Genomic DNA, 26461 nt, shown 5'->3' with positions numbered 1-26461 from the left:
CGTGTGCACGCACACTGGATTATGCATGTGCATAAGTACAGGAGCACATGTGTAGGTGTGCACAGATGCATGTATGCACATGCACATGTGTGCAAATATATGTGAACATACATGTGCTGCTGTGCACACACGTGTGCCTGTTGTGCGAACATACATGTGCGCGCGCACACGCTGTGGATGTGTGGATTGTGCATAAGTGTGGGTGCACACATGTGTATGTGTGTGTGTGCGTGTGTGTCCAGCCCCTGCCCAGCCCTGCCCTGGGCCAGCTCTTCCTTGCACGGTTGTGAACGGATCTGTGGTCCTTCCTCGCCGCCCCCCCCCCCCTCACATGCTCCTTCGCCAGCTCGCAGTCAGGATGCTGCGTACGGCTAAGGGAGGCCCAAATTGTCTCCTCCCCCGGCTGGCCCTGTGGCTGCTCCAGATGTGGCTGCCCTGGGCACGGCGCAAGAAAGCCCAGCCCTGCCCTCTGTGTGGCCTCCACTGCCCCCAAGAGCCCTTATCTCCCGGAGGCCGCCACTGCCCACCCTGCTGGGGGGAGAAGGGGGAGGAGAGGGAGCTTGTCCACAGACCACTGGCCGCCCTGACCCAGAGATTCTCAGAGGGGCCGTGATCCTATAGCGGCTCAGATGCGCTGGGTTCGAGTTCTGGCGTTGGCTCTTCAGGGCTGTGTGACCTCGGGCTCAGCTGGTGTCTGAGCTGCACCTCTGGGTCTGGGGCTCAGCCTGTGTGGGGGTTCCTCAGCCCCCCATCCTCCGCCCGCTGATTTCTTTGTGTGCCCCGGCCCGGCCCGGCGTTGGTTCCTGAGCCTGTGGGAGAGCAGACGGCGGGGGCAGGCCCGTCCCCAGCTCAGCCGCCCTGCGCCCCAGCTGTGCTCATTGTCCAAGCCCCCCAACAAGCAGCCCTGTTTCTCCGCTGCAATTAGGACAGAACGCTCGTTATCTCCCCGCGCCCGTCGCCGTCGTCTGCACGGCCGGCTGAGGGCCTTTCTGGAGACGGGCACCTGCAGACGCCAGTGGGGGGCGGCGGTAACCCCTTCCTGCCGGTGCCAGAGCCAAAGGCCGGCTCCACAGACAGCCGGCCCGGCGTGGCTCGCTGGCCGACCTTGGGCCGACCTTGACCTTCCTGAGCCCAGGAGTCCCTCCCCTCCTGCCCCGGGCAGCCGTGGAAGCACATGAGACGCTGCTCAGACGGTCCGCTTTCTCCAGCCACTGAGCCAGCCCTGCCCGTGTCCTGGCCCACAACCCTCCCGCGGTCAGAGTCCTGCAGAGAAAGCACGCAAGTCGCTGAGCCCACGGCGGCGCCGGTGTCGGTCGGGGTGGGCCTGGCGGGCCGGCACCTCCCACTGCCCAGAGGGGCTTGGGTTTTGCAGGTTGGCAGCCCCGCTGGCTGACGGTCAGTCCCGCCTGCCTTTGCGTGTGTGCGGGTTGAGGGGGGCGTCACGCCCACGAGACCAGATGCCGTGAGGCGTACAGACGTGTGCGGTCGCTTGAGCATCCCATCCCTTCCGAACCTCTCCGCCAGCCCCTGCTCCCAGCCCCTGCGGCCCGGCCCTGCTGGTTCCCAGGACCCGGTGTTGATGCCTGAAGAAGGGCTGCGGGGAGCTGGGCGGGGCCTCGCCCGCCTGCTGAGTCCGCCAGGCCCCTTGCCCTTGGGGAACTGGGTGGCAGGGGTGGGGCACTGTGGTGCTGGGGGCAGCGAGGTGTAGGTGACTGACTCGCCCATGACCCCAGACAGTGTCACCCCCGACTGGCACCCCCTACCCCTTCTCCTGCTTCCTTTTCTTTTTAAGTATTTTTATTGATCTCAGAGAGGAAGGGAGAGAGAGAGAGAGGGAAACATCCATGATGAGGGAGAATCATGGATCGGCTGCCTCCTGCACCCCCCCACTGGGGATGGAGCCCGCAGCCCGGGCCTGTGCCCTGACCGGGAATCGAACCCTGACCTCCTGGTTCCTAGGGCGACGCTCAGCCCCTGGGCCACGCTGGCCGGGCTGCTGCTGTCTTTTCTGCGCGCTTAGCACCCCGACCTGCTCCTCTCCCTGCGACACGGTGGGGCCTGAGGACAGGAGGGGGCTCAGGGGTCCGGCTCCCTCCTCTTCTGCGAGACAAAGGGCTTCTCTCTGATCTTTGTCTTCCTCCCAGGACCTCCTTCCAGGGAGAGAGGGGGCGGGGGAGGGGGCTGTGTAGGTGTCACCCCTGCAGCGTGAGTGACAGGCTGTCAGACGAGGCGGCGTGTGCGGGGGGGGGGGGGGGGGGCCTCTTTGTCAGGCGGGGAGCGGGAACAGCCTCTCTGAGTGGGGCCCAGCCAGGGCGCCGTGGGCTCCGTGGCCCCCGTACTCCCAGCCTAAGCAGGGAGGGTATGGAGCCAGGCTGCGCTGGGAGGTGTGCTTATGCAAATGCATGCAAATGTATGCAGATATAGCCCCACCCCACCCCCTCCTGCAGCTCTGCCGCCTGCCCCCTAGGCTCTAGGCTGGAGGGAGACCCCCCAGCCCCACCCTGAACCCATCCCAGGTGTGACACCTCCCCTGGCCTGAGAGGTGGGCTCCCCCTTCTCCCTCCCAGGACCCCACCCCACCCCCACTAGTGAGTCGGGTGGGGGGCAGATTGAGAATGACGGGGCCATCCTCCCCCAAACTCCGGGCTGCCTTTCCTGCACAGCCCCAGGGAGCACAGGGCACCCTCCAAGCGGGGCCACAGGCTCAGGGTCAGGCTGAGCAGTGGGGGGACAGGCTGTGACCGAGTCTCCTCTCCCCGCCTGAGGAAGGGGGAGACCCACTGCGTGGGAAGGAGCAGGGGCTGCTGGGATGGGACGGGCTGAAGCCTGGCCCCCGGGGCCCAGGGGAGCTGAGGGTCTGGTTGCTACGAAGGGGAAGGAGGGGAGGTGGGCATGGTCCCTCGAGAGAGGATGGGAGATGGATTCTCTCTGTGACACGCGGGTGGCAAGGGAGGGGCTGTGGGTGAGGATGGGCTGGCCCCTCCCTCTTCAGCGGCCTGGCTGGCAGTGCCTGGGGCAGGGCCTGGTGAGAAGGTAGCGCCAGGCTGAGCCCTGGCGCCTGTGAGCTGGGAGCTGTCCAGCACGGAGCCTGCTGAAACCACAGGGGCCCGGAGGAGGCCTCCCGGGAAGGTGTGCTGGCCGTCCGTGCCCTCCCGGCTCCCGCCCCCTCTCTGCTCCAGGACAGACCCGGGGGAAGCAGACACGTCCCTGTCCCCGTGGGACCCAGAGCTTCCCGCCGGGGGAGATGCTGCTTTTTATTGATGTCAGAGAGGAAGGCAGAGGGAGAGGGAGAGAGAAGCAGCCACGCTGAGAGAGAATCATGGACCGGCTGCCTCCTGCACGCCCCCCGCTGGGGATGGAGCCTGCACCCCAGGCCTGTGCCCTGACCGGGAATCGAACCGCGACCTCCTGGTTCCTAGGTCCACACTCAGCCACTGAGCCACCCCGGCCGGGAGTGGGGTGGGCTGGAGCAGCAACGGGGTCAGGCCTCCTGCACTCCCTAGCCCTCTACCCCGGCTTCCCGGCCTCCACCACCTGAGGCACCATTCCCCTGATTGCACCAACCTGTCTCGCCAAACACCTCCCACGGTGTCTCCCCAGCCCTCCCGCCTCCCCCCAAAGCCGCTCGGCTGTCCTGCCGGGGGCTCTGTGGCTGTCTCGGCTTGGAAACCACAAGCTATCACATCACCTCCTAACGCGCCCCTGGGGCCTCTGGTTAGAGTGGGCGGAGAGGAGCCGCCGACACCTCCCCGCAGACTACGGAGCCCCCCTGCAGCCCCCCTGCAGCCCCCCTTGCTCCCCTGGGCCGAGGCTGAGCGGGATCCGCGGCTGGACCAGCGGCCAGTCCAGCTGTGGGCCCGGCCCGCCCCCTCCCGTCTCCGGAAGCTCTGCCCAGCCTCCCACCAGCTTCCTGTTTGGTGGGGACGCTTCCTGGCTGGCTGTGAGTCCGCTTCCTCTCCCAGCCCTCCCTCCCCCATGTGCCACTCCTGCTGCCTCCCTTCCTGGGCAGTCTGCACCCACCCCGCCCCGCACCCCCCTCCACCCCACGGGGGAGCAGGGTGCAGCCCTCCGCAGAGCGCCGAGGTGTCGGGGCGCCGGGTTGCTCCAGCAGCTACGGAGCGTCTTCGAGGCGCCAGGCACTGCCGAGGGTGCCAGGAGCCCAAGCTCAGTGAGGGCAGCTTGGGAGCTGAGCCAAAGAGTCATGTTGGCTGATGAGCTAGTGCAGTGGGGGCTCAGGGGGCCACTGAGCTCCCCCCAGCAGGTCAGGGTGGCCTTCCTGGAGGAGGTGACATCGGAATGCCTGAGCTGAACGTGTAGGCGAATGCATGTTAACTAAGAAAGGCTTGCGCCGGCCGGCCTGGCTCAGTGGTTGAACCAGGAGAACCTCCTGTGAACCAGGAGGTCACGGTTCAATCCCCGCCAGGGCACAGGCCCGGGTTGGGGGCTCCATCCCTAGTGGGGGGCGTGAAGGAGGCAGACGGTCCATGATTCTCTCTCCTCGTGGATGCTTCTCTCTCTCCCTCTCCCTTCCTCTCTCTGACATCAATACAAATATTTTTTTTAAAGGTGTGGGCAGAGCGGCGGTTCACGCCCAGGGCTGACGGAAGCGAGGGCTCCCCCCGGGTGCATGCGTCTCCCGGCAGAATTTTCCCGCCCTGCCGATCAGGAGCCTCCCTTTGTCCGGCTCCCCGTCCGCCCTGCGCCCTGTAAACACAGCTATGAAAACACATCCCTGTGTGTTTGTTTTGCTTTGCGGTTTTCACCGAGGGCGTCGGCCTCACGGCAGATGCACACGGGAGCCGGGCCCCTGCCAGGTCGCTCCTCTGCCTCCCAGTTCTCTCTCTCTCTCTCTCTCCCTCCCCATCTTCACCCAGGTCCAGTCTCTGCTTCTCTCCCCGCCTGTCCCCCCAGGGTGTTCCCTCTTCCCCACCTTCCCTCCTCAGCCCTCCTGCTCCTTTAGGCCTCCGCAGCCAATCCTGTTCCTCCCGCATCTCGTTGCCAGGCAACAGGCTTCCTACCTGCCCCATTGTGTTAGTGTCTCCATGACAACAAGGGTTGCCAAAAGAGATGGGGGAAAGTTGGGGGGTGGTAGGAGGGGGAGGCCAGACCCCATGTCTCGGGACATTCGTGCAGTTTTTCCGGCAATAACTTGCTCGCTCTCGTGGTCCCCCGAAGGTGCCCCAAATATTCCCTAAACCAAACCCCATGAGGCCACCGGTCAGGTGATGGACGGGTCTGCAGGTAGAGAGAGAGATGCCGGCTTGGGGACATTCCTGCAGGGGCCAAGGATGGGAGCCACGGACGCTTTTGTTTATTTTTATTTATTTACTTTTAAACATTTATATATATATATACACACACACATATATATTTATTATTGATCTCAGAGAGGAAGGGAGAGGGACAGAGAGGTAGAAACATCCAAGATGAGAGAGAATCATGGACCGGCTGCCTCTGTACACCCCGCACTGGGGATCAAGCCTGCAACCCGGGCCTGTGCCCTGACCGGGAATCGAGCCGTGACCTCCTGGTTCCTAGGTGGATGCTCAACCACTGAGCCACACCGGCCGGGCTCTCCCGGCAGGTACCAGGCCACACGCTGTCGCCGCTGGCAGGGTCCCGGGCTGGAGGTCCCGGTGGCCCTGGACTTTGGGGCCTGGGACGTATGTGGGGGTGGTGAGCGGCCCTCCCGCCGTCTGCCGGCCTGGAAAAGCCATCTGGGAAGAACAGGGGGGATTTCAGTTGAGGGGGAGAAGTAATCAGCGGGTGTGAGAGGACGTAGCTGACAGGCCTGCAGGGAGAGCGGTCACCTGGCCGGCCGCCCGGGGGTCGTCTCAGGCTCTGGTTTCTGTGTCTGCAATGAGCCCCCCACCCGCACCCCCCCTCCCGCAAGGCCCCGCCGGCTCCTGCCCCGCCCCCTCCGGCAGCCCCGGGCCCATCTGGAATCTGAGCTGTTGCTGGAGAAGCCAGACCCCTGGGAACCCCGGCCGGAGGAAGTAATGACGGGGAGAGAGGAAATGAGACGGGGTGGCCCCTGGGCTGACCGTGGGGCACCTCCCCAGGGGCCTGGGCACTTAGAATGCTAAGCTCTGCCCGGCTGGCGTGGCTCAGTGATGGAGCATCGACCTATGAACCAGGGGATCAGGGTTCGATTCCCGGTCGGGGCACAGACCCAGGTTGCAGGTTCGATCCCCAGTGTGGGGCGTGCAGGAGGCAGCGGGTCCATGATTCTCTCTCCTCATGGATGTTTCTCTCTCTCCCTCTCCCTTCCTCTTGGAAATCTATGAAAATCTATTAAAAGGAAAAAAAAGGCTGGGGCACCGTCCAGGGAAGCACAGTGAGGGGCCTGCCCCGCGACCCCAGGCCTGGGCAGTGCAGCGTTCGGGGAAACAGGCCGGCTGGTGGGACAGGTGGCATCGCGGCCCTGGCTCCCTCACGTGCTGTAAACGCCAGGAAACTGACCTGATTCGTCGCCTGCAATGACGGGGCCCGTCCTGTCTTTCCTCTGTGAGAACCGGCTGCCGTCTGGCCCGGGAGGAGAGGGTCTGCAGGTCTAAGGCTGCAGGCGACCCCGGGGGCGTTGGCGGAGGCCTGGCTTCGGGCCTGGTCCCCATCCTGAGCCGGGAGCCAGCCCGACCAGCGCTGGGAGGCCTGGGCCCCGCCCTCCCCTGCCCAGCCCTGGTCTCCTCAGCTTCCGGCCAAGGCCTGTGCCACCAGCCACGCCCACCCTGTCCCGGGCCAGGCTCACGTTCCTGTAATAACGGAATCTCCACCGCAGCACTCTCCGGAAGCTTATTATTATTATTATTATTATTGTCACCGTTTGATGGAGGAGGAGCGAGGCCCGGGGTTGAGTAACGTTCTCAGGACCTCAGCCGGGAAGTGGCTGGATTTGCACTGCGGGGGGAGGGTGAGTGGGGAGAGGGGGAGCGGGGGGAGGGTGAGCGGGGGGAGGGGGAGCGGGGGGAGGGGGAGCGGGGGGAGGGGGAGCGGGCAGAGGGGGAGCGGGGGGGGGGAGCGGGGAGAGGGTGAGTGGGGGGAGGGGGAGTGGGAGGAGGGGGAGCAGGGGGGGGGGCTTAGGCTCCGGGACGTGTCCTTGTCCCCACACTCCCCTGCGTTGGAGCCGGACACTCGGTCCTTCGCCAGGAATGGCGTCTCCTTCCTGTTTCAAAGCCGGTGAACACAGCGCCAGGGGAGGTTTATTCCGCCCCCAGGGGAGGCCTGGGACCCAAGAGTCCCACCTGCAGGCTTTTATTTCTTATTTATTTTTAAGATATTTTTATGGATCTCAGACAGGAAAGGAGAGGGAGAGAGAGAAACATCCATGATGAGAGAGGCTCATGGACCGGCTGCCTCCCGCACGCCCCACACGGGGGATCGAGCCCGCAACCCGGGCAGGTGCCCTTGGCTGGAATCGAACCCCGACCTCCTGGTTCGTAGGTCTACGCTCAGCCACTGAGCCCCGCCGGCCGGGCAAGACTTTTTTTTTCCTTTTCTTTTTCTTTCTTTCTTCAGTTTTGTAAGAAGGTGTATCTAGCCTCTCGATGCCTTGGTGGTGACTCTGTTCTGACCTTGGGGAATGGGCCCTTGACGGGCGCCTGCAGGGGGAGCTGTCCATCAGCACCAGGCCTGCACCTGCCCGGCCCGCCCCGCCCGCCTTGCCCTGCTTTGGGGGCCTCAAGGGCGGAAGAGGTGGTGGAGAGCCCTGGAAGGGGCCTGGGAGGACAGTGCCAGTCTCCCCTCCCCTCCCCTCCCCTCCCCCCGCCACCCTCAGAGCCGAGGGAGCCGGCGCCCCAGGCACCTCCTGGCTCTGGGCTGGCTGTGCCCCGAGCCACAGCCTCCATTTGTCCCCGATGGGCTGGAGCCGGATGACCTGGGCTGAAAGGCTGGGGGTGGGGGCGGAGGGAGGGGGGAGGCTGGGGGTTCAGGGGAGCATCGGGGCAGGGGAGTCACATCACAGGCTGGAGCCAGACGGTCTGGGTCCCACCCCGGCTCGGCGGTTCACCAGCTGCAGGATCCCCCCCGAGTTCCTGGCCGCTCGGTGCTGGGAGTCCTTGTCCAGGACACGGGAACGGCAGTAGCAGTGGCACCAACGCCGGGGCCGTGGCAGATGCTGCACCGTCAGCATGTGGGACTGAAGCACAACAGGCTGGAGGGAATGAGAGGGCAGGACGGGGAGGGCTGGGCGTAGGGGGGGCAAGGGGCGCTGGGTCCCACGCAGGCTGGGCCCACCGTCCTCTTTATACGCCCGGGGGCGGAAGCGGGGGGCCGCGCCTCACGGTCTCTCTCCCTCCTCTCTCTGCAGGACGGCAGCCCGCACCGCTGACCATGAACGGGATGGCCAACGTGAACGCGGCCAGCCGCCCGCACTTCGCCTCCTCCATCCCCGTGCCTCGAGCCGCCTCGCAGACGCGGACCCACACCCCGGGCGCCTCCCCCCAGCTGCGCCCGCGCCAGGCCGGCCCGGCCCCGAGCCCCCAGCGAGCGGCCTCCCCGAGGCTGGGCAAGGCCGCCGGCCACCCCAGAGGCTCCTCGCCTAAGGCCGCCCGGGGGCGAGGCTCCCCGAAGCCGTGCGGGGCAGGGAGAGAGTCGGCCGAAGCTGCAGACGGCCTCTGCGGCTCCCCATGGAGCAGCCCCCGGGTGACCCCCAAATCGGCCCTGCCCAGCCCGGCGGGTCCCAGGAGAGCTGGGGAGACGCAGGGACGGAGGATGGTGGCCCGGGAAGGGATTCCCGTCCGCCAGGCCCGGGGCCGGAGCCCAGCCCGGACAAGCCCTCTCGGAGAAACCCAAGCACCAGCGCCTCCCGACAGCCACAGGGCCCCTAACGGCCCAGGAAACGATCAACGAGACAGAAGCCATAGAAGTTCTGTGTCTTCGGAGCTGGAGGCTGGGGCAGCGTTAGGGGCCCCCTCTCCAGCCGTCAGCCCCGTGCAGGGCAGACGCCCCTCGCCGGCCCTGGGGGCCATCAGCTTCTCCTCGGTCCATCAGCACAGCCCGCCCATCACGGCCACGGTGGCCCCGTTCCAGTACAGGTGAGCTGGGCAGCGGGACCCCGGCGGGGCAAGCGGAGGGCCCTGGATCCCGGCTGGCGTGGCTCCGTGGCTGAGCGTCATTCCGTTCCCGGTCAGGACACGTACATGTCCAGGTTGTGGGCTCCATCCCCAGTGTGGGGCGTGCAGGAGGCAGCCGATCCGTGATTCTCGTTATTGATGTTTCTCTCTCTCTCCCTCTCCCTTCTTCTCTGAAGTATATATATATATACATATTTAATATATTTTATTGATTTTTTTCACAGAGAGGAAGGGAGAGGGATAGAGAGTTAGAAACATCGATGAGAGAGAGAGAGACATCGATCAGCTGCCTCCTGCACACTCCCTACTGGGGATGTGCCCACAACCAAGGTACATGCCCTTGACCGGAATTGAACTTGGGACCCTTCAGTCCACAGGCCGACGCTCTATCCACTGAGCCACACCGGTCAGGGCTGAAATATATTTTTTTTAAAAAAAGGGCCCTTGATGGTGAGTGGCTGGTGGGGTCCAGAGGGCCTAGAACTCTCAGGAGTGGGCAGGGCAGGCCCACGGAGTTGGGGGTCGAGAGCTGTCCAGCGGTTGGGAGCGTAAAAGGGAAATCTGTCTGAGCTTCGGTCTTTCTCAGCTCTGGGCACGGCAGAGCCACCGCGGCCCGGGAGGCGGAGCTCCTGGAACGGCCACGCCTCCCTCTGGGACGCGGTGAGACCCTGTGTCGGGGCCTTCGGAGGCCCTAACAGCTGGTGGGGTCGGCGGGTGGGTAGATGGGTAGGGAGGCCAGGCTTGCCCAGCTCACCTGGGGCTGCATCACTGTGTGGGTACCAGGCCTTCAGGTCATGGTGAGGGAAGTCCTGATGGCTCCTCCTCCTCTTGGGCCCACAGTGCCTGCATCTGCCGTCTGTCTGTCTGTCGGTCACTCTGTTATGCTCTCTCTCTCTCTCTCTCTCTCTCTCTCTCTCGCCCTCCACTTACCATATTGCCGCTTGCATGGTTGTGCCTGTGCCCGGCGTGCCAGGGATCGCACGTAATGCTTCTCCCGTGGTCCCGTAGGGCCGGCCGCCGTGGCAGGTGGCGGTGGCCAGGCCACTGTGCATAGCAACAGGGTCACTAGCCGGGACCCCCCCCGGCGTCCCTCAGACGCGGCCGGCTGACAGCCTAGCCAAGCGGGCACCCCAGTCAGCCGTGCTTTTCCAATGAAAACATCACTCGGGGCTCAGATGACCGCATTAAGTCAACGCAACTGTGTTTATTTATCTTTTTTATTTTGGGGGGAGGGCCCGGGACATGACTCATGGAACCCAGTGTTGCTGGACGTGTCACCCTGCCTGACGAGACCGTAATGACTATGGCACAGGCTGGAACACGCAAACGACGTGCCTTCCCGAGGGGCCTGCCTTCCTGGGGGGTTGCCCTACGCTCCTGGGAGGAGGAACGCTCGCGTTTTGGGTGTAGAAAAGCTTTTCCATCGTCCCCCGGACACTGGGGCCTCTGAGGCGGCACCGGCATCGGGGGGTGGGGGTGGGATCCACGGGAAACGTTACCTTTCACACGAGAAGCCGAGAGGGCGCGTTGGTCCCGGGAAGGTCTAAGGGGGTCTCGTAGCACCGTCCCTGGTGCCTGGGGTCCCACGGCTCTCCACCCGCACGCAGGCCTCGTTTAGACTGTGCGATGTATTTTTTAAATAAATCTTTATTGATTTTTAGAGAGAGGAAGGGAGAGGGAGAGAGAGATAGGAACATCCGTGACGAGAGAGAAACATCGATCGGCTGCCTCCTGCCCGTCCCCTGCTGGGGATCGAGCCCGCAACCCGGGCGTGCGCCCTGACGGGGAATCGAACCCTGACCTCCTGGTTCATGGGTCGATGCTCAGCCACGGAGCCACGCCCGCCGGGATGGACACCACACTTTACTTTTTGTTTTATTTTATTTTATTTTTTAAACATATTTGTATTGATTTCAGAGAGAGGAAGGAAGAGGGAGAGAGAGAGAGAAACATCCATGATGAGAGAGAATCATCGATCAGCTGCCTCCTGCACGCCCCCTGCAGGGGATCGAGCCCGCAACCCGGGCGTGTGCCCTTGATTGGAATCTTGGAATCGAACTGTGACCCTTCCTTCCGTCCGCAGGCCGACGCTCTGTCCACACCAGTTAGGGTCTCAGCCGGATTTAGAATCTGACCTTTTCCAAAGGGTCGAGTCATGGGTCGGGCAAGGGAGGGGTGGGACCAGGGACGCCCCCAGGCACGGCGGCGGGCAGGCAGGAGCCCAGCACACCCTGCGGGGCCTGGAGCTGGTGCCATGGGCAGCTCTGCCAAGGCCGGGCCGGGCTGTCCTGCCCGCTTCCTGGCCAAGGACACGCCATCTGCTGCCTGGGAGCCGCAGATCTCTGCTTTCGTGGAAATCTGCTCCTCACGCCGGCATCTCGGCTCCTGCAAAGCTCCCAGCCCTGACCTGCTTCCCCGGGGAGTGAGCCAGCCGGCCCCGCTCCCCCCCCCCCGCTCTGTCCTCACAGCCGGCCCCGGTCACGGTCAGTGCCGGACGGCCCTTCCCCGGGGAGCTCATCGCCTGCCCCTCCTCTGACCCGGCCACCCTGACCCCCTGGATACTCCGCCCCTGGGACCCAGGGAGGCCCCCGTGTCCCTCCGTCTGGATCCTCCCGTGGGATCTTCAGCCACCGTCCCTTTGCCCCCCACCCCCGCAGCGCCCCCCCTCGCCTCCCCGCGGCCTTCGACCTCCGCTCCTCGCTTCTCAGGCTGCCTCTGGGCCGTGGTGTCAGGCGTGTAGGGTGGGTGGTTTTCTCCCGTCCGGTTCAGGCCTCGGCCACCGTCCAGCACGGGCGGGACTGTCCACACAGCGGGAAAGTGGGGGAGACCCGGGGTCCGGCTGTGGGTAGGAGGTGCAGAGCCCCTGGAGGCTCAGAGGTGCCCCGCCTTCCTCAGCAGCCCCTCCTCCACCCTGACATTATCATATGGCAACAGTAACCATGGCAACAGAGGACCCCTGTCCCTAATCATGGTTGCAGCCCACCTGCTGTGGGTCAGGCTTTGCCTTCTCGGTCCATCAGGGTGGGGACCTGTTTCCTGCCAGCGGCCGTGTGGGTATTTATAACATCGTTCTGGGGCCAAACAACATGAGCAACTTAAACGTTAACCAGCTGCCCGGCCGGTGTGGCTCAGTGGTTGAGCGTCGGCCTATGAACCAGGAGTTCAGGGTTCGATTCCCGGTCGGGGCACAGGCCCGGGTTGTGGGCTCGATGCCCAGTAGGGGGCGTGCAGGAGGCAGCCGGTCCATGATTCTCTCTCATCATGGATGTTTCTCTCTCTCTCTCTCCCTCTTCCTTCCTCTCTGAAATCAATAAAAAATATACATATTTTTAAAAAAGAAGAAAAAGAAAAACTGGAGAGAGAGAGCCATCTCCTAGCACTGGAGACCGCAGGGTCCCCTGGCCCCGCCCCTCCCTGGGACCAGCGTCAGTTTCCCCGCCTGCCTGCCCGGCCCCTGCCCTCCCCCCGCTGCCCAGCCGCCAAAGGGCCCATTTAGCTGGAGACAGTGAGCGTGGCGGGCGGGCGCTCCCGGAGCCCAGGGTAATTGCCTGTAATGATGGCTCCTCCGTCTTTGTTCCTGCGAGTGGCCTGTGTGTGCCCTTGGGAGCTGGTGCCCAGAGACCCCACCCTGCCCGCTGCCCCCACCGGCCGAGCACCGCACAGCCTCCTGGGAGTCGAGTGGCCCGGGCTGAGCCGACCCCTGCTGCTCCCCTCCCTCCCTGCCTGGACCGGGGCCAGCCTTGGGGGGTGTGGATGTCCCCTCGCTCCGTAAGGGGTCTGGCATTGGCCTAAGGAGCCTGTCCCTGTGATGCACGGGCCGTAGTCCACGCCGAGCCCTGGGCAGTGACCCTGGCCTGAGGTCCCCAAGCCCTGTGGGTGACGTAGGAATCGGGCGACTGGCCTCAGGCGTCCGTGTGAGACCCCGAAACAGTGCTGTTCTACACGGGCAGGCACTGCCTGCTCCCCGGGCATCCCAGGCCCAGCTCTGGCCCGTGGCTCAGTAGACGTCTCGAAGGAATGAATGAATGAGTGAATGAATGAATGAGTGTACCGGAGGTCAGGCCCTCCTACTCCGAGGCCCGACTTTGCCAAGACACCTGCAGCCTCCAGGCGGCCTGGGCACAGGGGTGCAGGTACCAAGCTCTAAGGGGCCCCCCAGCCCCCGTAGAGAGGCGTCAAGGCCACAAGTGACCACCGTTCCCTGTCCGGCAGGTTGCAGACCGAGCCTGAACCCGGCCCCACTCCCCAGGGCAGCTGGGCCGTGGACGGCTACTCCACACCCCCTGGCGGGACGGAGGACGGCGTCTCCTGCGTGGGTGAGTGCTGCGGGGGAGGGGCCTCCTCCTGGGGTGGGGGGTCCATCTCTTGGTGGGGGGCGTCCGCCGCGTATATTGCGTTTAAGCTTTGGGGCTCAGCCCAGAGCTAAGCCTTCCCATCTGGGCGGCGAGCACTTCAAGGTCAGGAGAGGAGAGTGGCCGGGGGGCGGGGGACACAGCCTGACCTCGCGGTCCTCTGCCAGGCAGGTCGTCGGGGGCCCCAGGCGGCGTGGGATCTGGGTCCCCCTGAGCCGTCTTCGGGCCTGGAGGCGGCGGTGACTCAGAGCCACTGTGACTCGGGGAGGAGAGGGCGGGCGATGGGGTGGAGCCCGGGTACGAAACAGGAAGCCACCGCCTCCCGCCGGGAGCAGGCACGCGGGGGGCCGGGCACGGCCGGGGACACGGAAAGGGAGCCTCGCTGGCACCCAACACCCTCGGCATGAGCATGTGGTCACGGGGAAACTATGTCTCTATTTTTACCTCCGCCGCATTGTCACTGTAACTGCTTCCTGATGTGCGCCACGTGGAGGGAGCCACTGGTCGCCACCGAACTGATGGGGGCGGGGGGGGGGGGGACGCAAGATTGTCATCCGACCAACGGGGGGCTCTGGGCACCCCCCAGGCTTGTCTGCTGGGAGACCCCTCGCCAACCGGACCTGGAAGTGTGTGTGTGTGGCCGCGTGGGGCAGAGTGCTGGGATCCTGGGGGAAACTTCACGCAGGGCCTGGCTGACTTGGTCGGTCGGTCGGTCGGTCGGTCATTCAGTCAACAGACCATCAGGGAGGGCTGGCCTTATCCAGCGCTGAGCTCACCACTGGGGGAAAAGGTGAATCAGCCCCGGCCAGCGTGGCTCAGTGGTCGAGCGTCGACCAATGAACCAGGAGGTCAGGGTTCGATTCCCCGTCAAGGGCACAGGCCCGGGGTGTGGGCTCCATCCCCTGTAGGGGGTGTGCAGGAGGCAGCCAATCCAGGATTCTCACCATCGATGTTTCTCTCTCCCCCTCTCCCTTCCTCTAAAAGTAAAACTAAATTTTAAAAAAAGGCGGGGGTGGGGATGAATCAGACTGTGACCTGCATTCAGGGAGGTCACCGTGTCGGGGTTCATCCAGCGACCTCACCCTGGAGAGTCTGTTGGCTCCCAGAGGGCCTCCCAGTGGCCGCCCGTGTTGGAGCTAAGCAGGCAGCCCGGGGGGGCCTGGGCTTGTCCCCGACATCGTAGGAGAGTCGGGCCCGCATTGTAGATGGTAGCGTGCCGCCGTCTCCCAGCCACGGATCACGTGGTTTCGTGTCCGCGTGTGGACACGACGGGGGCCGTCGGCTCTCTTCTGTCGCTCAGACCCCCTCCCTCCTGGTCTGGGAACTCTCGGGGGTCCCCGTCCCCTAGCTTGGCGCTAGTGTTTGGTGTGTGGGGAGACGGAGCCCCAAGGAGGGAGGGGGGGCAAGGCCAGGTTGGGGGACCTGGTCCGTCCCCCTCCGCAGCTGTCTCCTGACTACGGTCCCTGCGGCACCCAGGCATCTGGGGGAACCGCTTCCTCGAGGGACCTTCCTCGGCCTGGCTCTGCTTTGCTACTTGTTGTCCTGGACGTAGCGCCCCAATGAGGCAGGAGCGCTGATGGGCAGGGAGAGGGTTTTCCCAGGATGCCCGCCCACCAGCAGGCTGTTGGCACTGGCCTGTGGATGCCTGGGGGGGCATCCCCGCCCGGCTGCTCCCTCCGCCTCTGTCCCCGGTAAGCGCCTTGTGAGTCCACCTGGTTGTGCACCTGCCCATCCCCCCGGGGGCGCAGGCCGTGCAAAGCGGTGCCTGTCCGTCCGTCCCTCCGTCCGTCGGGTCTCCGCTTGGGAAGCCGGGGAGCCGGGCTGGCGTGCCTGTGCCCACATGTGCAAGGCCGCGTGCGGGGGGCGGGGGGAGCCCGCCCGAGGTTGACACGGATCCTTAATTACTTCCACTCGGTGGCATGTTGGAGGGAGCGCGAGTGACACGGACGAGGGCCTTGCCTCATTGGAACAGGCGAGGCCGAGGTGCCCGCCCCCGCCAGCCGCTCCCGGAGGCCGCTGCGTGCAGAGCAGGGCGGCCGGGCTGGCCTCACGTCCGGGTTTGCTTCCCTCCTCCCTCCTCCGTCCTCCCTCCTCGTCCCGCGGGGAGCCGACTCCATGTTTAAGCCACAGTCACGTGTTTCGTGTCTCGTGGGTTTGGGAGCAGGGATAGAGACAGGGGCACAGCCCGGGGACCCCCTTCCCGCCCCAGGCCCTGGGCTCCAGGGGGCAGCTCCCCGTGCAGTGACATGGGGCCGCGGGAGAGGGAAGTTCGCACCGGGTACCCAGACGCCCGCCCAGCACACCGGGGAACGCTCCTGACATCCGCCCCCGTTTTCAGACGCCGAGTAATTGCCAGCGATTATTCTATTAACGCCCGCGGATGGTGGATCCGTGGCGCACCTCTGTGAGTTCAACGCCTCGTTTGAAAACCTAACAGAAACCCGTAGAGCACGGAGGTGGCGAGCGAGACGGGGAGTGCAGCCCGGCGCCCGGCTGTGTCACGGGGGTGGTTAAAGGGCCAGGCATCTGTCCCCGGCTGGTTCCGGTTCCGGTTCGGGTTCGGGTCCAGGTCCGGGTCCAGGTCCAGGTGTGCACAGGTGCCTCCTTGCAGTTGTCTTTAAGTTTCTGGCCCCAAGGAGCTCACCCAGAGAGACTGGGCAACAGATGTCTCCCCAACAAGACTTCTATCGGGCGGCGGGCCTCAGGGACCTTCTGGATCCAGTCCGCACGCGGGGGAAGCCCTGCTGGGCGGCCACGATGGCATCGAGGGGCGGGCCGGACAGCGGCCTTCAGTGGGCTGAGCCTCATGGTCCCATCAGACAGGCAGACAGCAGATCTCTTCTGAACCCAAATACCCCAGCTCAAGGCCCACAAGTGCCCAAGCCCGGAGCTCAGGGGGCATCTCCTGGGACAGAGCCCGGGCCCCACAGGGTCCACAGAAACGCCTCAGTAAGCGACGCCGCCCGCCCTGGCAGAGCGAAGGTGGTGACGAGGCCAGGAGGAAGCCAGCAGGTCAATCTGGGAGTGCTTCCTGGAGGAGGCCCCCAGAGGTGTGAGCCAGCTGGTGCCGCCATGTGGGACCCCTGTGTCCACTGCCCCTTTCCTTCTCCAGGTGGCAGACAGGGGCTCGGGTTCCAGCTGGGGCAGCCACGTGACGCCGGCCGCCCGAGGACACCTGGCCCACTCTTGCCCCTGTCTCCCAGGGGTGTGGGAAAGCGCTCCCCGGGCCTCTGAGCAGAGCAGCACACAGCTGCGGGGGAAGAGAGGGGCTTCCCTCCATGGGACGAAGAGAGGTCGCTGCTGGCCGCCCTCTGGCCCAAGGCAGCGGAGGAGGGAGAGGAAGTGTCGCTGGGACCCCGTCCCAGAGCCCGGCGTCCCTTCCAGCTCACCAGCTGCACCGTCTCTCCCGCGGGTCCCGAGAGGTCACGGCTGTTTACGTTCCCCCACACATCTGCTCTGAGGCGCGCATTCGATCATTTCGTCCGTCCTCATTCACCACAGACTCCTGAGAGCCCACGGGGTGCAGAGAGCTGTGACGGGTTTTGAGAAACAGCCCATCCACCATCAGAAGACCAACCAAAGATGGAAACACAATGGAGTGAATAAAGGCTTTGGCCACGGATGTGAGGAAGTTACCCAAGTGGCTGTCAAGCCCGAAAAGTTGCCCGTCACCACCAGAACCAATAAGTAGAGGCCAGGATTGAATCTTCCTTTTTATTTTTAAATTTTTTTAAATTGGTATCAGAGCGAGGGAGAGAGGGGGAGAGAAAGAAACATGAATGATGAGAGAGAATCACGGATCTGCTGCCTCCTGCATGCCCCCTACTGAGGATCAAGCCTGCAACCTGGGCACGTGGCCTTGACCGGGAATCGAACCCAGGACCCTGAAGTCTGCAGGCTGACGCTCTATCCACTGAGCCACACCAGCCAGGGCTGCAGGTTGTCAAGCAGGCTCTTCCCCTTTGGAAACTGGCAGGACCAGGTCCCCTTCCCTACGCCACCGACATCACAGCGCCCCCTCCCTGCCCTCATCACGGCTCCCCTCGGCCGGCTGCATCTCTGAAGTGGACCCGTCTGTCCTGCCAGTGGGAGGGGCTCGGGGCTGGGGCTGGGGCTGGGGCCGGGGTGACAGGGAGGACCCTCTCTTTTTAGGAATCACTCGAGAGGAAGCATTCTGCATGCACTGGCTTCATCCACCGGTGCTGGGAATGGCTGTTGCCACGGCAGCAGGGCCTCCCCCTGCAGCAAGGGATGGTGGGAAACTCCGGGGATGTGCAAGGAATGGAGAGGGAGCCACGGAGGGAGTGGTGGCCGGAGGGAGCGTCTGAACGTTCCAGGGTCCGAGGTGCCCGTGTCAAGGGACCGACTCCCACCTGGCAGGACCGTTTAGGGAGGGACTGGGGGAAGGCGACCCGCGGTCAGGGGGGGTCAGACTGGCGATCACGGGGATCCCCACTGAGTGAGCTCCTGAGATGAGCATGGCAGAGGGTCGTGCAGAGGGAACATGGGGTGCAGAGGGCATGGCGGGGGGCTAGCGCCTCACTTCCTGAAGAGGCGGGACTTCCCGACCTACTCGCTGAAGGGAAGGAGAGGGCTTGGGATTGGGGGCATAGGACATCCCCGGAGAGGAGGCGCCCAGGAATGACGAGAGGGGGTGGGGCAGTCAGATGACCCGGAGAAGAGGAGGGTCAGGTCCCAGAGAGGACAGAGAGAGGGAGGCTGAGGCCTGGAGAGCAGCCCTCTTACCGCACCCCCCCCCCCCCCCCCGCTGCACTTAGTAGGCCCAAGTCCAGCACTTAGTAGGCCCCGAAATAGGAAGAGGCTGTGCTGGCAGGCGAGAGAACGGATGGGGGGAATCGGGAAGGCCGCCTGGAATACCAGGCGGGGACAAGGAGGGTGCAGACCAGGAGAGAGCAGCTCAGGCTCACCCCCCCGCGCACTGACACCCCCGGAAGGAGTGGAGGAGAGGAGAGTATGTGCCAAGGTTTGCCGGAAGGTCCTCGGGTGGAGGGCGCAGGGCAGCGTGGGGGCCTCGGAAACTCCCAGGTGGAGCCTGGGGTTGTGGTGGCAACGGACAGGCCGTGAGGATCCGCGTAAAGGGACCACGTGGTGCCATGCCCCGCAGCCCGGGCACGTGCCCTAGCCAGGCATCGAACCATCACCTCCTGGTCCATAGGTCGACGCTCAACCCCTGAGCCACGCCGGCCGGGAGGCAGCTTGGCCCTGGCCTGGGAGGCCCTGGGGGGATGGGCAGGGTCCGGCTCCCGGTGCCTCTGCACACCCTCCATCTCTGTTCCCTGGGCCCAGGTGTTAGGGGCGTGAGAAGGGCTGGTGTCTGCACCCCCGCGGTAGCCCTGGCAGGTTAGGGGCCCGTCCTGGGCCTCCCTGTGCTTCGCCAGGCTGGTGGACACCTCACGTCCCGGCCCCGAGTCCCCTCACCTGTGCAGCTGCTGTTGCAACCACTGCAGGAGGAGCCTGAGAGCCGGAGAGCCGGAGGGTGCAGTGACTTTGACAAGGTCACGCCGTTCCTTAGCACGGGCACCGACCTCCTGATATTGAGGATTAGTCTTCTCCTTCCAGGCCCTGACACCCCCCCCCACCCCCCCCCCCACCCCCCTCCGGACCCCATTAACCCTGGGCCCTGTGTCTCCAAACCATAGTCCTCAGGGGAGCAGCCTGGTGCCTCCAGGACTGAACCAGGTGGGACTGGGAGTGTCCTGGGGGAGGGGGTAACCAGAGGCTTGGAGGCTTGGGGGGAGGAGTTCGGGGAGCCAGTCGCCTGGATATCACTCCCCCACCCCCTCCCAGGAGAACCCGGGCTCCTGCTCGGAGCTGCCCGGTCTCAGTCCCTTTTACCTGCACCCCCACATCTCCATGGCAGACCCTGTCCACCCGACTCTGGGGTGGAGAATGTCTCCTGTCTGAGTCCAAATCGAGGAGGAAAACTGGTGGCACCCTTATCGCTACCCCCCCCCCCCCACAACTCCGTACCCCTACTCACCCGCCCCTGCCTCTCTCCGGCAAATACCACCCCCTCGAAGCCAGAAATAGATACGCAGCCCTCTCCCCACGCCCCTCCCTCGCGCACACTCCTCCCTCCCCGGTTGCGCCCGCCTCCCTCCCTCCTCCCTCGCCGGCTCTGCTCCGAGCCCAGCCGCAGCCGCAGCCCCTGCTCCAGTGGGCAGGCTGCGGGGAGCGGCCAGGGCGCAGCGCCGCGTGCCCCCGGGCCCCAGGGCGAGCAGGCGGGCCCGGGCTTTGGGTTTGGGGCTTCCGTGCTTTCTTGGATTGATTTTTTTTACATTTTTAATTTGTATTTCCTCCGCCCGCCCTTTTCCTCTCCCCCCCTCCCCCCGCCCCCGGCTTCTCCCACCCTCCCCCGGCTTCCTCGCTCTTTCCTCGCCCCCGCTTCCTTCCGCGCCTCCTTCCTCGCCTGTCGCCTCCTGTGCGCGCTCGGCTCGCCTCCCTTCCTGCGCCCTCCGCCCTCGCCCTACCTCTCTCCCTTCTTCCCCGGTTCCTTCCGTCCTTTCTCTCCCCTCCCCGCCCCTCCCCCGCCTCCTCCTCCCCGCGCTCCCCCGCCCCCGTGCCTGCAGACGCGCGGATCCTCCATGCGCTCCTCGCGGGCAGAATGCTGGGCAGCGGCGTCAAGAGCGCGCAGCCCGAGCTGGAGCTGAGCGGCGGCGGCGACGAGGGCGCGGACGGAGCCCGGGACCCCGGGAGGAAGGCGGCGGCGGCGGACGGCAGAGCCATGCTGCCCAAGCGCGCCAAGGCGCCCGGTGGCGGCGGCAGCAGCGGCGGCCTGGGCAAGGCCAGCGCGGCGGAGCTGAAGGTCTTCAAGTCGGGCAGCGTGGACAGCCGCGTCCCCGGCGGACACCCCACCTCCAACCTGCGCAAGCAGAAGTCGCTCACCAACCTGTCCTTCCTCACCGACTCCGAGAAGAAGCTGCAGCTGTATGAGCCGGAGTGGAGCGACGACATGGCCAAGGCGCCCAAGGGCTTGGGCAAGGCGGGCTCCAAGGGCCGCGAGGCCCCCCTGATGACCAAGACGCTGTCCAAGTCCGAGCACTCGCTCTTCCAGGCCAAGGGTGGCTCGGCCGGCGGCGGCGCCAAGACCCCCCTGGCCCCGCTGGCGCCGGGCCTGGGCAAGCCCAGCCGCATCCCGCGCGGCCCCTACGCCGAGGTCAAACCGCTCAGCAAGGCCCCCGAGGCTGCGGTCAGCGACGATGGCAAATCGGACGATGAGCTGCTGTCCAGCAAGGCCAAGGCGCAGAAGGCGGCGGGGCCTGCGCCCTCCGCCAAGGGCCCGGAGGAGCGCGCCTTCCTCAAGGTGGACCCCGAGCTCGTGGTGACGGTGCTGGGGGACCTAGAGCAGCTGCTCTTCAGCCAGATGCTGGGTGAGTCCCGACCCACCCCGCCGCCGCCCCCTGCTTCCTCCCTCCTCCTCCCCCCTCCTGCCTCCCGGCCAGCTGCTTGGGGAGACCTGGAGAAAGCGCCCCCCTCCCCCCCCCGCCGCCCCCACTGTGGGGCTCTCCAGACCTCAGGTCGGTGGTGCCGAGGGCGCCTTGCGCCCAGATGTGCAGGGCTGGCCCGCCTCCAGCTGCGGAGGCCACGCGCCTCCTTAGCAATGTCACCAGGAGGCCGCGCGTGCGGCTTGGGCCCGGGCAGGTGCGGCTGGACAATGGGGTGGAGGGCGCAGATCCTCAGAACGAACCGAGCCCCTGGGCGCCCTCGCATCTTAAACCCCCAAATCGTAACCCGGCGGAACCTGGGACTGACGGAGACCTCAGGGGTGTGGGGCTGCGGGCTGCGCGCTGTGAGCGCCTCGGCTTGGCTGGAGCCGGGGAGAGCCGGGTCCCCGGGACACGTGTGTGTGCGGGAAGCAGATGTGAGGCCGTTCCGCCCCGAGCAGAGCTGGGGCCCCACTTCCTCTGTGTGTCCCCGGCGGGGGCGCGAGTCGGATGTCCAGGGCCTGGGGCCGGCGGTCCGCCAGCTGCGCGCATCTGGCTGCACGTCCTGTCCCCTCCGCTCGGCTCCAGCCCAGACCCCTTCCTGGGGGGCTGGTTTTTAGGGGACATAGAGGGGTGGTGCTTGCGCGCCGAGCCTCCTGGGTGACCGGGAAGCCGGTGCCCTTTGGCGAATGGAAGCCGAGCCGGCGGGGAGGGAGGGACAAAGCCGGCTCCGGCGGAGGAGGAAGCACAGAGAGCGGCCCATTGTTCTCACGCCTGGAGTCGGTGCAGAGAGCCCAGCGGCCGGCACGGCGCTGGCTGCCCGGGATCCCTGGCCTGGAGATGGGGCGGCGCAGGGCGCGAGGCTGCGGGGCCTGGGGACCCCACACGGCCATGCTGGTCCGCGGGTGGCGGGGGAGCAGCCGGGCCTGGAGCCCTGCAGGCCGCTTCGCTCCAAGGACTTGTTGCGGTGGCCGGGGTGTGGGTCCTGGGCGCCCGGGGGATGTGGGTCCTGAGCGCCTGGGACCAGCTTCCCGGGTACCAGGCTGGTGCCCGCCCCGCGGGGGCTGGGAAGGGGCGTGTCCGCGCGCGTGTGCAGGGGCGGGGCCGGCGCAGGCGGCGTGGTGGAGTGACAGGCGGACGGGTATGGACACGGGGTTGGGGGGGCGGGGGCGCGCCCGGGAGAATGCAGCGCTGGAGGCTGGTGGACCCTGGCGCAGTCTCCCCAGCACCCCCAGATTCCCGTGTGAGCCCCTGACCAGGGAGCAAGGATTCTGAGCCTCGCGGAGGAGGCCGCCTATGGACTTTGCCCGGGCAAGAGGGGCTGGGGGTGGGGGTGCAGACCCGGTGACCTCGGGAGAGTGCCATCCGCGCCCAGGGATGCCCAGGGCTGCCAGTGGGGGAGACGGACAATAAGAGAAAAGAGGAACGATTCCAGGGCGGAGGAAAGGCATGGGGACCGCGTGATGGAGAGGGACTGGGCGGGGGCGCCTGAGGCCGCTGTGGGAGGCGCTAATGGAGTTGGGGAGGAGGCACCAGGTGGACTGGGGGTGGGGGTGGGGGTGGGCAGGGGAGCGCGAGGCGCCCACTGTCGGACTGAGGGTGTGGGATGGAGCATCAGAGACTCAGACTAAGCAGAGGGCACGGCTCTTCTGTTCAAGGTCAGGCCTCGCCTGCGGGGGGATGACTTAGCGCCTCTGGGCCCGTTTCCGGCCCCCCCAGGACCTGGCTGCCTGGGAACTGCTTTTCCAGAATCAGTAACCTGCCAGCCCGCGTGGCTCAGTGGTTGAGCGTCAACCTATGAACCAGGAGGTCGGGGTTCAGTTTGGGGCACGTGCCCAGGCTGCGGGCTCCATGCCCAGCGTGATGAGGAGGCAGCCAGTCAATGATTCTCTCTCATCGTGGATGTTCCTATCTCTCTCTCCCTTCCTCTGTGAAATCAATAAAAAAATATATATTTTTTAAAAAGAAGCAATAATCTAAGACTCCCTGACAGATGTCCCCACGCTGGCGGGGGGAGGGACGGGGGCCAGGGGTGTGGTCCCCCCTCCTGCCCAGCACCTGGGAGATGAGGAGAGAAGATCTCCTCCCACTTCCCCAGGTGGAGAGGGCGGGGTCAGCAAGGAAAGAAGCCGGTGTGGCTCAGTGGTTGAGCGTCGACCTGTGAACCAGGAGGTCACGGTTCGATTCCCCATCAGGGCACAGGCCCGGGTTGTGGCCTCCATCCCCAGTAGGGGGCGTGCAGGAGGCAGCCGGTCCATGATTCTCTCTCATCATGGATGCTTCTATTTATCTCTCTCCCTTCCTTGCTGAAATCAATAAAAATATTTTTTTTTTTAAAAAAGAGGAGTCCCCCCTCCCCAGGCCACCAGCCCTGACCTGATGACCCCCACAGAGGGGTTCACTCTCTGGCCAACTTGCCTGGCCGGTGGGTCCCTGGTGGGTGGGGATGGAGGGTGGACTGATGGACGCAGGGCCGGGAGAGCGGGTCTGACCTGAGAGCCCGCAGAGCGGTGAGGTGTCCTGGGCTGTCAGGATGGCCCTCCGTGGGGACCGGGGTGGCCTGTGGGGACCGGGGTGTCGGCCTCGACACGTTGGGATGAGGCGACACGTTGGGATGAGGCAACACGTTGGGATGAGGCGTCTGTTCCCCACAGTGAGGCTCCGTGTCGGGTTACGCTCCCTCCCGGGGACCCTCCCAGACCCAGAAGCTGCCAAGACCCGGTTTCTGGGGGGGGGGGGGGGGGTGAGGCAGCCCCAAGTAAGAGCTTTTCTGGAGCGAGAGGGGAGAGCGGAAACCTGATCGTCCCTGCTCGGAACTCAGCTGGGGCCCAGATGGTCCCGGCGGGCGGCCCCTGCCCCCGGCCCCTGCCCCTTCCCTCGCCTCGGAAGCTGCCAGAGAACTGGGGTCCCACCGAAGAGAGAGCCCCAGAGACTGGGAGACCGAGGGGCGATGGCCCGGGACGGGGGCCACTTCCAGGACCCCAGCTAGGAGGTCGCAGTTCGATTCATGGTCGGGGCACAGGCCCGGGTTGCAGGCTCGATCCCCGGTGTGGGGGGCGTGCAGGAGGCGGCTGATCCATGATGCTCTCTCATCATCGATGTTTCTATCCTTCTCTCCCTCTCCCTTCCTCTCTGAAATCAATCTTCATAAAAATGTATTTTATTGATTTTTTTTACAGAGAGGAAGGGAGAGGGAGAGAGAGTTAGAAACATCGATGAGAGAGAACCATTGATCCGCTGCCTCCTGCACACCCCCCACTGGGGATGTGCCCGCAACCCAGGTACATGCCCCTGACCGGAATCGAACCCGGGACCCTTCAGTCCGCAGGCCGACGCTCTATCCACTGAGCCAAACCAGCCAGGGCTGAAATCAATTTTTACAAAATGTATTAAAAAATAAAAAAAAGACAGTTTTCTTCTCTGCAGGGCCCCGCCCAGGGCCTGTTCCTCCCTACCTCCTGCCCCCATGAGCCGGTTCTCCGGTCCCAAGGCAGCCAGCTGGGCTCTGCTGCCCGGAGGGGCGGTGGCTGCAGGAGCAGGTGTCAGGGCGGGTCCTGGGCTTCGGGGAGACCGTGCAGACAACCCCCGAGGGCCAGAGCATCCCTGCTTCCCGCAGCCGAAACCAAACCCCAGAGACACGGGACTGGATGGGAGACGGGACCAAGTTCCCTGGAATCCTGGGGTGTTTTCAGAAACCTTCCCCTTGTTCCACGTCTGCCCCCCCCCCCCCCATATCCATTACTGTGACTGCACCTGCCCTGTCCCCAAGCCTGGGCTGCTGGCCCCAGAGACGACCTCTTCTGCTGACCTCCCGTCCCCGGCCTCCTTGGCACCTGTCCCTTTGCACAGCCTCCGACCTGGAGACTTCAGGAGCAGGCTGTTCTGTGGGGTTCAGGGGAAGCCAGGCCTGGTGTCCAGGCTGAGGGAGCCCCCAGGGTGCACGCCTGCAGCTCGGCACCCCTGCCGCCCGCCCGCCTGCCCCGGCAGCTCTTGGCCGCGTCTCCCGCTCAGAAAGAGTCCCTATTCCGTGTAGAACACGCCGCCCCCTCACCCTTCCCCGAGCCTCAGGGAGCCTCGTAGTGGAACTCGTCAGGCTGAGCCGCCCACCTAGAGACAGAAGGAATCCCTCTGCCGCACCGCAGGCAGGTGGGTGTTCTGTTTACACACTCCTCGTGATGGGGAGCTCACTACCTTGTTTTCCTGGAAAGCACTCGTTGTCAGGAAGCCCGTTGAGCCCGGATTCTGTCTCCTGAGAGTTTGCACCTCTGGGTGCAAAACCTGTGGCCCAGACCCTCCCATGCAACCCCACCTGCCTTTTCCTGGCCCCGTTCCCTGTGTTGGAGGCCAAACCCCTGTCTTTTTTTTTGAAATAAGACGATGGAAGGGGGACGCGGACTGGTTCCCCTGATTCCTGGGCCCAGCCTTGTCCAGCCCCCCACCGGGACGCTCTCCCCTCCTCGTAAGGCCTGCTGCTTCCCAGCACCCACTGGGTACCCCTGGCCCTGCAGCCGGCTCTCCGCCCGCTGCCTGGAAACCCCGTGAGCAGCCGGCGGAGGGGAAGTGCTCACATATGTTTCTCGTTGGCTCTGGCTGACCTCCCCCCCAGCCTGTTTGCATTACCCAGATGCGTTTGATGTCCCTGAGCCCAGCCTGGGCCCTGCCTCTGTGCACAGGAAGGGCTGAGCCGGCGCAGGAGCCGGTGGGACCCTGCTCGGCCCTCAAAGCCAACACCACCTCCCACACCTGCCCCGCACCGTCGCCTCTGGGGCTGGGCCTCCCGGGCTCGTCCTGCCTGTCAGGCTGCTGTTGAGGACGGGGTGCCGAGGGACGAGGCCCCAGGAACTGTGTCTGTCCCCAGCTGGAGGCCGGGAGAGGATTAGAGTGGTGCCAGGAGGTGCCAGCATGGGCACCGCTGTGAGCTGAGTGTGGGCACAGGCTCGCGGCGGGAACCAGCGGCGGGAACTGGTAGGTGGAAGGCTTGGGGCTTTTTATCTTTTATCAGCATCTCTGCCTCTGGCCAGACAAGGAGGAGGAGGAGGACCCTGTGGGCACCCCCAGGCCCCCCTGTGGGTCCAGGTGCCACCCCAGAGCGTCGTCTCCGGCAGGTTCCAGGCCCTTGCTGGCTGCCAGCGCGGGTCCTCGTAGATGCGTTTTCAACGCCCGGTTCTTCCCCGGCCGGGCTCCAGCCAAACCTCAGCCAGGCGGCCAGCCCGGCCCGGGCTGTCCGCACTCTATTTTAGAGTCGCAATGATACCCTGCGTGGCCACAGAACGGCCAGCTTCTCCGCGGAGCCGTCTGAAGTCCAGGCTGCAGCTCTGGCCCTGGATGCCTCTGGGCGCCGCTCCTGTGATTAGGGCGTGGGGGCCGCGAGCAGGGCGGGCCTGGGTGCGCTGGGGACGCCCTTTTGTCCTTCCCGGGACCCCAGGGTGATCCTGAAGGGTGTCCCATGGGTGTTGGCTGTCGTGGGGTCTGGCCTGGAGGTGTGTCCATGGGGAGAGCCAGGCTGCACCTGGGCCCTTGGGCAGGGCAGGAAGAGGGGGCCATGCCCAGCAGGGCTCTGCCCCCAGTGCCTGGCACCTCCCAGCTGGGTTTG

The 26461-nt window shown here is 65.3% G+C and overlaps 1 protein-coding gene across 8 annotated transcripts in view; it reads left to right on the top strand.

Annotated features, from left to right (window-relative positions):
- NAV1 (neuron navigator 1) overlaps positions 1-26461 on the top strand; it is a 92708-nt gene that overhangs the window by 10937 nt on the left and 55310 nt on the right. For 6 of the 8 annotated variants that reach the window (XM_036354803.1, XM_036354802.1, XM_036354798.1 and 3 more), the window contains exons 2-4: positions 8306-9032; positions 13284-13387; positions 20014-20814. In XM_036354803.1, the coding sequence (XP_036210696.1) occupies positions 8329-9032; positions 13284-13387; positions 20014-20814 (1609 nt within the window). In that variant the 5' untranslated portion in view covers positions 8306-8328. The remainder of the gene's footprint in view (positions 1-8305; positions 9033-13283; positions 13388-20013; positions 20815-26461) is intronic. The other 2 variants (XM_036354806.1, XM_036354805.1) reach the window with 1 other exon arrangement.

This window comes from Myotis myotis, unplaced genomic scaffold (assembly GCF_014108235.1).
Source record: "Myotis myotis isolate mMyoMyo1 unplaced genomic scaffold, mMyoMyo1.p scaffold_m19_p_21, whole genome shotgun sequence".
NCBI classification, from domain to species: Eukaryota; Metazoa; Chordata; class Mammalia; order Chiroptera; family Vespertilionidae; genus Myotis; species Myotis myotis.
The sequence above is the reverse complement of the archived record's forward strand: the minus strand, read 5'-3'. Positions and strand labels throughout refer to the sequence as shown.